This window comes from Antechinus flavipes, chromosome 1 (assembly GCF_016432865.1).
Source record: "Antechinus flavipes isolate AdamAnt ecotype Samford, QLD, Australia chromosome 1, AdamAnt_v2, whole genome shotgun sequence".
In the NCBI taxonomy this organism is placed as follows: domain Eukaryota; kingdom Metazoa; phylum Chordata; class Mammalia; order Dasyuromorphia; family Dasyuridae; genus Antechinus; species Antechinus flavipes.
Genome location: NC_067398.1, coordinates 242,657,771 through 242,671,006, shown reverse-complemented (window position 1 = coordinate 242,671,006; position 13,236 = coordinate 242,657,771). Strand labels below are relative to the sequence as shown.

The following is a 13,236-nucleotide window of genomic DNA, read 5'->3' as shown; positions in this document are numbered from 1 at the left end:
TTTAATTTCTAGACTTAGAAAACTGTCTGTGGCACTGAGATGAAATGATTTGCCTATAGTCACAGAGATATTATGTATCAGAGGAAAAACATAATTCTGAGTCAATCAATTGATTGCATTCCCACATGTACAGCAAAGTCCCTCTAACATTCAGCATTTATTTCCTTTCTATCCTCACATTTACATTCATAATCTTGAACATCCCAACATATTATCCCATTATTTGGTGTCTTCCAAGGGCACACTAATTCATCAGAAAATTATCAAAACTTTTGCAAACAGAAGACAAAACCAAAACGTTTATTTTCCCCCAATGTGTTTTTATCTATTAAACACTTGTTTGCACATTGTTGCAAAGCAACCTGAATATAATGTGACATTTCTGACAAGGAAGAGGAACATTAACTAAATGTTAATAGCAGATACAAACAGAAGATTCTTTCTCATTGTAAGTTACAGCCACAATGTGTTCTCAGAATTCAAGGACCTTTTAAAAACTTTAAATAGTGTATCATAAACACCAATCTTTTAGTGTAACATAAACAACAATCTTTTTCACAGGGGAAACAACTTCTAGTTGCCTGAGAGGAGTGTCAGGGTCCCTGAAAGTGTTTTGAAAATATCAAGAACAAGAGACACTGTGTCAGCAATTTCAATAATGTTGTTTGACCTTAGAGGGGTCTACATTAGATGGGGAATAATCCACTCTGCAAGGTTTCTGATTTGTCTATATTCTCTTATATTTAAATATTGGATTGGAAGAGAAACAGCACAATTTTAAAAAGATTCTTATAGCTAAAGAAATAGTGTGGTATAAAGGATAGAACGCTGGCTCTGGCATCAGGAAAACCCTTGTTTAAGGCTTGCCTATGCCATATATTGACTGTGTGACCCTTAATCTCTTAATGCCACAAGCAACTTGTCTAAAAATAGAAATTGCAAAGCAGATGTTGATCCACACTCTTAGAGAGAATTTGCTCTTTTGAATTCCTTATATATGTGAAATTGCGTGTGTGTGTGTGTGTGTGTGTGTGTGTGTGTGTGTGATGTATAAATAGTAGACGGGTTTTTAAGTGTGGGTCCATGAACTTTTTTTTTTAATTAAAAGATATATGTATTTAAAATAATCATATTTTTATGTAATTGATTTCCTTTATAATCCTTTGTATTTTATTTTATTCACTTAAACATATTATTCTGAAAAGGGGCTCATAGGCTTCACTGAGCTGCCAAAGGAGTGTATAACCTAAAAAAAAAAAAAAAAAGATAAAAAACTGATATAGATTTTAAAATTAGCTTTGTAAAAGAGGAGTCCATTAAAGGAACTTAGTAATTCCAATAATTCTTTACCATGAATGTAAATAGTTACACTTTCCACCAAGGAGATGTTTGCTTTAAAGAAGATAATTCAAGTATCACAAAAATACTGATGACATTATATATAAGTTACAAGGGTGAGGAAAAAACACACACACATACAGAGACATATTTTCACACACTATTTCCTTTCCTCTCACCTTCACCCCATTGCACACAAAGTGATTATCCAAAAATGGTTTATCCACTTCCTGATATTTGTATCTCTGCTTCTACCTCTAGGATATTTTTACTTCTTTTAATGGGAAGAACAGTAGCACCATCTAGTTCTGACCACCATGTTTGGAATCTAGTTTTTCTTAGAGGAACAGTTTGATAGAAAGGCTAAATATTATTGCTACTGACATTTCTGAAGCCAAGTTATCTCCAATCAAAATCTCTGTTTAGACTTCTAGTTTGACAGGAGACTCATTCCAAAACAAGCCAACATATAAAAAGGGCTTTACTTTAATTATTTTGTATAGTAAAATTTTCTCACTTCATTGCTTATTTCAAGAAAATCCTTTCTTTTTGAAAGAATTCTAAAACTTGGACTCAAATATATTTGACACAAGTGTGGATACTATAGAACCAAGTCTTGCAAGAAAGTGTTAAGAAACAGAGGGAGAGAGAGTGGGAAAGACAATTTGTAGTCTAAGAAATCAAATGTTTTTTTCCTTTAGCCTTAGACTATTTTCAAATGTTCTATCAAGAGTTAGCAGATCTGAAAACCTGTTTTGAAAAACTTCCCTGTTTGTGTAGGTAAAGCTGTTTTGAGGAGAAAGGATATCTTTTTTTAAAAAAATCACATCTAATTGGGACATTGCCAATTATCTTGTATTTCTTGATGTTTTTAGTTGGTTCTCTAGAATAAATAGTCTTGGGCCCTTGGAGAAAACAACCATATTAATAAAAAAGAGGCAGTTGAACCTCTTGGAAATCTTATAGTTTTCTCCTGCCTATGCTCATTATTCCCTGCTTCCCCACCTTGCCATTTGTGGTACTTTTGTTAGTAAACATTATTCTCAGCCTATGGCATTTCAAAAAGTTTTTAAACCCAGGAAACTCTGTTATTCTCCCTTGATATTGTTTCCTTAAATTTTGTGAGGACATAAGCAATAGTTGACAATTTCAGCAGTAAATCTTCACCCCTTGTCGCAAGTGCCAAATGCCAACCTGTGTATGTGCATGTGAGATAAGGAGAGACAGTGACAGAGAGACAGAGAGAGCTACAGAGAGAGACACAGGGGGGTTAAGAGAGAAAGGGAGGAAGGGAGGGAAGGAGAGAATGTGTTTTGGGGAGTTTATGATGAAAAGAAGGGGGTGACTTTTTTGTTAATTTTCACGGTTTAACTTTGGGACAAAATTAAAAGTAAACAGTTGTATTGGTTTTTTGTTTGTTTGTGTGTTTGTTTTTTTAATTCAGGAAATAAATTAACACTATGTCATGAAGTTTTAGAAAGTCCCCAAATCCACTCCCAATTACTTTGTGTATTATGTAAAAGTGAAGTCTGTGGAGTTGTTTGATCACTTGCAATTAGTAGAAAATTCATTTCTTTTAACTCTGGACTATTACTTAAGTGAGGGTAGTGATGCCTTGATATATTGCCAAGGAAAAAGACCTATTAATCTTTGCTTTTTTTTTTCCCTTGGATTCTGAATGAATATGGAGTGATACCTCAGCTTAAATACCCAGTGAAATAGAAAAACATTTGAGAATGTCCACAAAACCTGAGTTGGGTTTGCTAGCAATAAAATACTCCCCAAAGTTAATAATTAGGAATGGAAAAAAATAACCCTATCAATATTCTCAAATTTACTTAAATGAGTAGCTTTCATCATCATATTCCAACTCATCTTCATCATCATCATCCAGCAGACCATACTTAAATTTCCGATAGACTGTGCCATCTTGACCCATATAAACAATGTCATCATCTTCATCTTCATCATAGTCCCGATCTCTGTATTCAATAACTTGGTCCTCTTGGAAGTCGGTGTTCTCTCGATAGCTGCTTTTATAGGAAGAGAAGGTCTTGTTTTGCTCTGACAGTTTCTCATATCCAGCCTTGTGAGTCTTTTGGGATTTGGCCTTAGACCTTCTCCAGACACAGATTGTGACCCCAAAAAGGAGGATCAGCATGATGGAGGAAGTAATGAGCAGACCTGTCCGCTTTGTATTCTCAGTCTTGGACTTAATCACACCAGCTCGAAAGCTGCATTCCTCTGGAGGAAGATGGAACCAAAAGAAAGAAAGAAAAGAAGAAAGAGGGAAAATAAGGTTAGCTATTTAGAAATTATATTCCAAATACTAGAGGAACTATTACTCTAGTTCCCATGGAAGAAACATCTTGGAATGCCTAAAGAATTATTTGGGGCCACAGGAATCCTTTCAATATCCCATACTATTTGGGGTTAACTCAAAAAGACTTTTAAATAGTTCCCTATGCTCTTCTCCCAAATTTCCTTTCCCTCATGGGAAATATTAGGAAAGTCTATTCATGTTCCCAATTCTTAATTACTTGGCATATAAAGCCATCCACAATCTAGTTCCTACTTACCTTTCTGGTCTTCTTTCATACTCTGCTCAAGTAAGACTTAAATCATGACTTGAAGTAGGAATAAGGATTATATTTTAAAATTTTCTTTTTGCTCTCTGTTCTCATAATGTTCAGAAATGAAGGTCAACAAAGGATTATTTCCTTATTCCTAGATGAATGGACACTACCATAGGTAACTAAGGGAAGACTAGGAGGCAATAAAAGATGAATCTTGGTCTTTCCTTCACCTGGAAGATTGTAATTTGGAGTCAATTGCAAGGTGATTTGTGGGAACCTTATTTGTAGTCATCCAAGTGAAATAGACTAATATGGGATAGAGAAAAGAGTTATTCTTTAGGAAGGAGAGAGAGAAGGATACTTGGGGAAATTATGGTGACATTAAAAAAAAAGATGTCAAAACAAGCTAATTTATAATTTTATTTTATATACACACACACACACACACACACACACACACACACACACACACAAATTATATTTGAAGAGGTTTTTGACTGCTAAGTCATTCAGTTGACATTATGCGTTTGAAGTTACCTAATATACCTGAAACTAGATGGTACAGTATGCCTTGGACTTGGAGTCAGGAAGATCTGAGTTCAAATTTGACCTCAGACACTTAATAGCTATATGTCCCTGGGCAAGTTTAACTTCTATCTGCCTCAGTTTTCTCATCTGTAAAGTGGGGATAGTAACAGCATCTACCTCCCAGGGTTATTATAAGAATCAATAAGATAATATTTGTAAAGCATTTGGTATAATGCTTGACACATTTGTGTTTAGTTGTATCTGACTCTTCCTGAGCCCATGCATTTTATGTCCATGGGGTTTCCAGCTAGTATGTCTGAAACTAGGTTTGAATTCCTGGCCCAGTGTTCTATCCACTAAGTCACCTAGCTGTTTCCTAGGCAAACAGAGCTAAGTGTCCAAGGTTGTATTTGAACTCAGGTCTTCCTGTTTCCATGTCAAATATTCTATTCATTGAGCTAGCTAGCTGCCCTAGCTATCTGTGCTTGGCACATAATTACGTGGCGATAGCGGTGGTCTGAGGATCGCCAGGCCAGGTTACACTGCATGGGGGAAGCTACCACCACATCAATAGTAAGTTCTTAATAAAATTTAAATTAAAAATATTTTTCACATGAACTCTTTTCTAGTTAAACCTCCTCTACCTCTTCTATCATTGCAACTAAGATATGACTATCTTTACAGAGTAATAATTCTAATATTCATATGACATTGCAGGTTTACAAATTGTGTTACACAAGTAACTCATTTGGTTTTTGAAGGTCTTGCTCTCTCAAGCCAGAAATTAAATCCCAGCCTTCAAAATATAAGACTGCTGTATCACAATTAACTCCCATTGTCTCCTTACAATAATAATCATTATAGTTTTCAGTAGCTGTAGCTTTGTATCAACTGTATTGGTCATTATATATTATCTGTGACACCAGGAAAGCACTTGGTCATTATTTTTCAACACTATTAAAGCTTTAGAAATTTGTGCTTCCAACAAGCTTTAGTAGTTTCATTTTCCTATCCCTTGTTAGTCTACTTCTCCTAGGGTACTATCCCTAACTTTAGGTAGGAAGATGGGGTCAACATAAATTGTCTTGCAATTCATCCCAAAGTACATTGTATCAGGATGATCGTCTTGGTAAAGTATATACTGGTGGTTAATAGAAATTCATTAGGGTTCCAGAGAATAGCCCCACAAAATTTGCTGAAGTTCTAAACAATGCTAGTAATAAAAGTGAAGCTCTTAGCTGGCATGTGTTCACTGACATATGACGAAAAAAGATCTTGGTTTCTGTTTCATCAGGGAAATTGATATTCTAAGGGCAATTATTCTTAATTGACACATAAAGATGTAAGAGCAGTCAGATAGATATAAGTTTATGAGGAGATGAGGAAACTATCTGTTGTTGAGGTGGGGATGAGGTGAAGAGAAGTTGGCAGGGAGTTGGAGAAGTGAAAGAGAAGAAGGAATGATTAATGTTTGGAATTGCATATAGGCGCTATTATTAAGCTTCTTCAATGAATAAGGTTTTAAAACAAATGCAAATATAAAACACAACAAAATGTATTCCAAGTCAATACAAAACAAACAACAAAAAACATGCCAGATTACCCTCTCTCCTTTGAGGTGGGGATGGGGCAGGAATTCAAGATGAAGACAAAGAAGCAAATGCAAAAGAAAGGAATAAGGACCAAAAGATGAGGATGAGGGGTGGGAAAGAAGATATGTGCTTTCACTGTAATAGGAAGAAATTCTCTTTATCAATGTTGGTCAACATCTCCTCTACCTAGAACATTGAAAGGATCTGAGACTTCTCAGAGATCACAAATAAAAAGAAAACATAAATTTAATTTTGAGTGAGAGAGAGAAGGAGAGAGCACTGATAGTTGGGGAATCAGGAACTACTCTTCCCTCCCTGTCCCCACTATAAGAAGTGACACATGAGATATGCTCTGAAAGAAATTATTGTGGGAGTTAAAGAGGAAGACAAAATGTATTCCACATACTGGGGCAGGCTGTGCAAAGATATGGATAAAAGAGATAGACTATTTTGTACATGAAAGAAAAATTAATACAAGACTAACCTTGTCTTTCTTATCTCCCAATGGTACAAATTTAACAAGTATTTTGGTTGTACAATGGTAAACCTGAAGCCTAAGCAAAGTGATACTTGGCAAGATATATCTGCCTCCAATCTATTGGCAGGAGAAATGCCACTTGAGGCTTTCCTGAGTTTAATTGAGATGGTTATTGTAAGAGGCTAAAGACAAAGGTTCTTGAGGACTAGTTGTGGGGTCTGGAGGCAGTGCTGAAATTTCCTCTGCAGATGAAGATCTGCATTTTTCCTGCAAACTATGGTCTGTTTTGCTTGAGGATTCTGAGAGATTAGATGACTTGCCCAGAGTCATACAGCTAGTTTGTGTCATTCAATCAACACAGATCTTTCTGATTTCAAGGTTAACCTTTTCTTCCAGGGCTCCTATAGACATCATCTGATACCATTAATTCATTCCATTTGAAACATGACCAGGTAAAACAGTTCAATTTATTATAGAGGAACACCTCTGGCAATCAATGAATGATTTCACAGTAATCTCTGTGACAGTATTAAGAAACAAGGTCAGGGCAAAATGGAGGAATTGGGGTGGGATGGGAAAAAATACTAAGAAGCAGAGCCTTTCCTTATGTAGCCCTATCTCAACAATAGCAGTGAGGTCACTTAGTGTAGAGAACATTAGGTCTAGAATTAGGAAGACTGTATGATCCTAGGCAAATCATTTAACCTGTTTGTTTCAGTTTTCTATCAAATGAATTGGAGAAAGACATGGCAAATCACTCTAGTATCTTTACTGAGACAATCTCAAAAGGCTCATGAAGAATCAGATATAATTGAAAAAGATTAAACGACAACATCCCAACATTAAGACGATATTGACATTGCTCCCTGAATTAAACAAAGGAACAAAAAAAGAATCACAAAATGAAATCTTTAGTCAAGGAGACAATTGCCATCTCTTCCATTTTCATTCTTCATCCTCATCCTGTGCAGTGGACTTTACCTATCCATATTGTGTGCTTTCTTATACTCACCTGTAGTCTCTTGGCAGTCACAGCAATCCTGAACATTTGTAGAATTTGAGCTGTTGCAGCAGTGGATACAGCGACCATCCTCTATATAGAGCATTGTGTTAGTTGGGCACACGGTGCAGTTTTGGGGACCTGGGCCCTTACATTCAATACAGCTCTCATGGCAATTATCACATTCAAAATTTTCTCCCTGAAAATAATCACCAAGAAATTCATTTTTAAAAACTGCTTGGGAAGGGGGGGCAGCTAGGTGGGCAGTGGATAGATCACCAGTCCTTGAAGTCAGGAGGACCTGAGATTTCTATCCACAGAGACATTGAAGCTTTGGATTTTTTATAAATCTGTGTCACAAGGTCTGCGATAGTTACAGTTGTCTTTGACAACATTTCCTTTATTTGTTGAGCATGCAACAGAGATCATGATCAGAGATTGTGAAACTTTTCAGTCAAAGGGCAAGGGACATCACAACCAACTCTTCTTGTTCCAAAGCAATCGTTTTCTTGACTTCTGAGATAGGGCAGTAAAGTGAAGAGAGATAGTCTTGGAGTCAGGAGCAGATGAGTTCAAGCCTTGTTTGTGAAATTTACTATAATTTATTGTGATAGATACTTCCTAGAGTTAATCTCTGGGCAACATTAACTAAACAATAAGTTCCCACTCAGAAGGAAGTCTAGTGTCACACAGCAGAGTTCTTCCTGGTATACCTCTTGGCAGTTAGCTACCAAATACTGTAGATTTCTTCCTCCAAAACCTCTCTGCTCACAATACCAACATCCCAGTTCAAAGCTTCACTACCACTCACTTGATTATTATTACATCCTAAGTGATTCTTCTGCTGTTAATCTGCTGTGTCCTTTTCTGTTCTACAGACATTATTTCAGAGTTTACAAAATCCTTCTTAAGAATAAACATGGGTTAAGGAGCTGAGCTGAGACCATGTCTTGGGAGGGCTATGAGGCTCCACTTAAATTCAACAGATATTTAAAGCATTTTTATAATATTTATTTTTCAGGCTGATTTATTCTAGTCTGACTAACCTGAGCATTTCAGTATGGAAAGCAGAGAAGTGAAAAGCTAAGAAGCTTGTAGAGGCTTAAATTTGACCTCATAATTTTGTGTGCATACTTTGCTATAAGAACACAAGTTATATGAAAGCAGAGATTGTTTTTGTTTTTCTTGTGTGCATGTGTGTCTTTGTGTGTGTTTAATTTTTGTATCCTCAGGAGCTGAGATAGTACAGTAAGTGAAGATTTAGCTATGGACTCAGGAAAAACTGGGTTCAGGTCCTTTCTCTTGACATATACTATCTGTATGCAATTTATTTAAAACTTTCATTGCCCCAGACAAGGTTCTGGGACTTAACAAGAGTGCACACTCTCTGTCTCTGTCTCTGTCTCTGTCTCTCTGCTTCCTTGCCTCCCTTCCTCCTTCTCATTTTCTCTATTTCCCCCCCTATTTTTCCCTGCTTTCCCCTACCCCCACCCTCCTTAGCAATTGGATTAAATGACTTTCCCAGAATCACACAGCTATTAAGGGTCTGAGGCCAGATTTGAACTTCTGACTCCAGAAACAGTAGTCTATCCACTATGATACCTAGTTGCCCCTGCAGGGTCCCTTATATCTCACCAGAGAGAATGGGAAAACAAACAAACAAATAATCCAAAGTATGTAATACCTCTCCTACTCTGTATTCTCCAGTAAGACAATCGGAACTGCAAATTCCTCCTAACAGATGGTAGTTCCACATGCAGGATAAACAGTTCAAAGGTCCCTTTCCTAAAAGAGAAGGAAGAAAAAAGACTTGCTTGTCAATATATCCATTCATATCTTTAGTTATGACAAATTCTTATTTTCCTACAAACTCCTTTTAGAGTTTCCATTTAACACAACACAACAATGAGGATCAGTGTCCTTCCTATTCCTCCACTAATTTAGAATACCCGGAGAATTATTAGTAAAGATTGGTAGTCTATAAACTACAAAAGTGGAAAACTTGGACATCAGTCCAAATCACACACACACACAAAAGTTAAAATTAAAAAATTTTCCCCTCACCCTTAAACAAAGTACTGTACCTTCTTTTACATACATGCAGATAATCACCATTTGGAGATTATCAGATTGGGTGAAGCACATCTGAATTATAAGCTTTGTCTTTAATTCCTTTCACTTTGGATAAATCATTTAATTTCGCTGGGCCTTAATTTTTCTTTTACTGAAAATGAAGACATTGAACTATTCATCTAAGTACCTTTAGGGATTTCTCATTCTTTAGTTTTCTTATGAAGTGTTAAAATTTAAAAAATGAGTTTTAGATAGAAGACCTGAGTTCAGAGATCTCCTTTGCCACTACCTGAAAGATGTTGGGCAAGTCTTAATCTCTGGGCCTCAGTTTCCTACTCTATAAAATAAAGAGTTTTGATTAGATGACCTCTAAGGACTCCTTCATGTCTGTACATTTGTGATGATGTAGGAAGGTGTTTTTGTTTTTGTTTTTATTTTTTCTAACAGGCAGAGTTTTTGGCTACAGAACTCATAGCTAATCATTGATAAAAGCACATACCATGTCTTGGAGAGGGACAGATCTAAATCAGTGCAGAAATTACACATATAGATCAAATCATGGATCTTTGAACTATCAAAGGACTGAAATATGTATGCAGAGTTATTGTTCCCTGGGTGTGTCTACTCTGCCCTCTCTAAACAGAGCACCCCACCCTTCCCTTGATGTGAGAAATCACTGCCAGAAATGCAGGGGGAACGTGTTCCTGACATCCTGCATTTGGAACTCAAAATGCCTTTTCTCATAGTCACAGTTCAATCAAGCATGATCTGATGCAGGTACTCTTAGTACTTAACAGTACTCTTAGTCTTATTATCTGTTAAACAGACTTTTGTAGGCTGGTCTGGGAACCTCACCAGAAATTATAGCATTGTTTCTATGCCATGTTTCAAATAGCCAAAGTGCCTAAAGGTTTTTGGGTGTAATGCATTAAGGCTTAGACTGGAGAAGAGAAGAATATATATATATATATACACATATATACATGTATATATTTGAATAGTATTTTATTTTTCCAATTACATGTAAAGATAGCTTTCAACATTCATTTTCATAAGATTTTGAGTTCCAATTTTTTTCTCTCTCCCTTAGACAATAAGCAAGCTAATATAGGTTATAGATGCAATAACTTTAAACATATTTTCATATTAGTCATGTCGTGAAAGAAAAATCAGAACAAAAAGGAAAAAAAAACATAAGAAAGAAAAAACAAACAAAAATAGTGAAAATGGGATGCTTTGATCCACACTCAGTCTCCATAACTCTCTCTGGATGAAGATATCAGAGAAGAGAAGAATGAATGGGCCATGTCTGCTATCTGAAAAGTATTTGAAGGGTAATTATATGGAAGAGGGATTAAGGGTTCCAGAAAATGAAAGTAGGAGCAATGAGTGGTAAATCTAGATCTGATGTCAGGAAAGCCTTCCTATCCTTTAGAACTTTTCAAACATGAGACAAGTTGGTTCCTTCTCATAGGAAGTATTCAGGCAAAGTCTGGGAGACCAAAACTTGCTGTATATATTTCAGGGATACATTTGGGTATAAGTTGGAGCTCTGAGGTCCCTCCAACAATTACATTTAAAATTCTGTGATAAATTTGGGGTAGTGTAGTTCTATCACATTCTCCTCTTGTCTAAATTCAAATTTTATTCCAAATAACCTTTTCATCCAAAATTCAGAAATATCAATTGTATTTTCTGGACTTAGAAGTGATTCATCACTTTGATTCTTTGCTCTTTCACTTTCATTCTGAAGACTTTTTTTTTTTTTTTTTTTTGGAAACTTGTTCTCCCTATTTCATTTAAGTTGAAAGTCGCTCAGTCACTCATGGACTTTCTCCCACTGTTGATTGGCAGAGAAGTTTTAACCTGTTTTGTTTCCCTGTTGGTTTTCCAATCCTGAGGACTCATCATACTGTAGAATATTATAAGATTTAGTGAGGTTATCTGTTCTTGAGGGATCCACCAGTCTTGGCTTTTCAGATAGTAGAGATTACAGAACTGTTCTACCATGCTACACCAATCTTCAGATTCATTTGCATAAAAACTGAATATCATAATTGTCCTCTTACTGCCTTCATTGCCAAGACTCATCCATACTGGCTACTCTTTTCCCTCTGGGTTTTTAACATAAAATGTTTACATCCAATCTATTTAAAATCACTTGAAAGAGAAACTTTCTTAATTATTTTACTATATTTGAAAGATTATGGACTTGGACTTAGGAGAGCCATGTTCAAATCCTTTTCTGATACTTGCTGGCTGTGTGACATTAGGCAAGTCACTTAAACTCTGAGCTTTAGTTTCTGTATCTGTAAAATCATTATAATAATAGTTATACTCCCAATCTTAAAGGCTCATACCAGGAAAAATGCTTTGTAAAACTTAAACCACCATATGAATGATAGTTATTATTAATAATGTCTTACATTTAAATAGCACTTTAAATCTCCCATCTGGTATCTAATTTTATCCTTATAATCCTGTTATGTAAATAGGGCAGGTATTGGTAAAAAATAGGGAGTGATCTTTAATCAATCTTTTAAAAACTGAATTATTATCCTCATCTGACATTCAATAAACTTGATGCATAGAAGAGCTAAATGACAGCTGAAATCACATAACTAAGAATTAATGGGACGTGACACCTACCTTGAAATTTGTCAATGTCCGTACCATAATTGGAACCCAGATTTTCTGATGGCCAGCTCAGCATATTTTCCACTAGTGCTTTGCTTAGCACATAATAAGCACTTAATAAATGCCTTTATTTATCTATCTAGATCATGCTGCATTTCATTCCAGCAGAATGTAATCTCCTTGAGGGCAAGGTTTATTTTATTTCTGTCTTTGTGTACCTAGTTCCCAACACTAGGCACATAATAGCTGCTTTAATAGATGGTTGCTAAATTGGGAGGAAGAGATAATAACAAGCAGTTCTGAAGTGAATGCATTATTTTTCCATGATTATTTTTTATTTTGTTCATTTATTTTTGGTGAGGTACTTGGCGGTAAGTAATTTGCCCAGGGTCACACAGCTAGTAAGATTTAAGTGCCTGAGATCAGATTTGATCTCAGTTCCTGCTGACTCTAGGACTGGTGCTCTCTCCCCTGTATTATCTAACTGTCCCAGTGAATTCATTTTCTTAAGGCATTGATTCATAAATCACTGTTTCTAGGTTGCTAAGTTTCTAAGTTGTTTTTAAGTTTCTAAGTAACAGTCCAATTGTTCTAACCTTTTTCTTCCAGACAGTGATTTGTTCTCTTTTGGAAGAAGAGAGGAATAAGCCTATGAATGAAAATGTGAATTTCATCCCCATATGTGGCTCTTTTTATCTGTTTTTTTGAGGTTTGAGGAAATGTCAGCTCTAACACCTCCCCATATCTGGGGAGGTGCTGGATTCCTTTTTAGACTAGGGTATGCTCTGGTTAGAATGTACTATTGGGTAAGCTATGTGGGATGAAAATATCAGGCTATTCTAGTGCCGACAGGCTAACGATCTCTTTATTACATGATGTGATCAATGTTAATTCTTCCCTATGTTCTCATCTCCCCATGGGGTAACCTTTCAAGCTAGTCCAATGCTCTGTACTTAGGTTAGCTCTAAAGGGAATTTGAAGAAAGATGGAAAATGAACTTTCCAAGGGGAACTT

General features: G+C 36.0%; 1 protein-coding gene across 1 annotated transcript in view; it reads right to left on the bottom strand.

Annotated features, from left to right (window-relative positions):
* Positions 1-270: 270 nt before the first annotated feature.
* Positions 271-13,236, bottom strand: part of PCSK5 (proprotein convertase subtilisin/kexin type 5) — a 610,712-nt gene continuing 597,746 nt past the window's right edge. Inside the window, exons 35-38 of the mRNA XM_051998572.1 lie at positions 9,197-9,297; positions 7,525-7,711; positions 3,177-3,582; positions 271-1,246 (exon numbers count right to left, since the gene is read on the bottom strand). Coding sequence (XP_051854532.1) covers positions 1,219-1,246; positions 3,177-3,582; positions 7,525-7,711; positions 9,197-9,297 — 722 coding nt within the window. The 3' untranslated portion in view covers positions 271-1,218. The remainder of the gene's footprint in view (positions 1,247-3,176; positions 3,583-7,524; positions 7,712-9,196; positions 9,298-13,236) is intronic.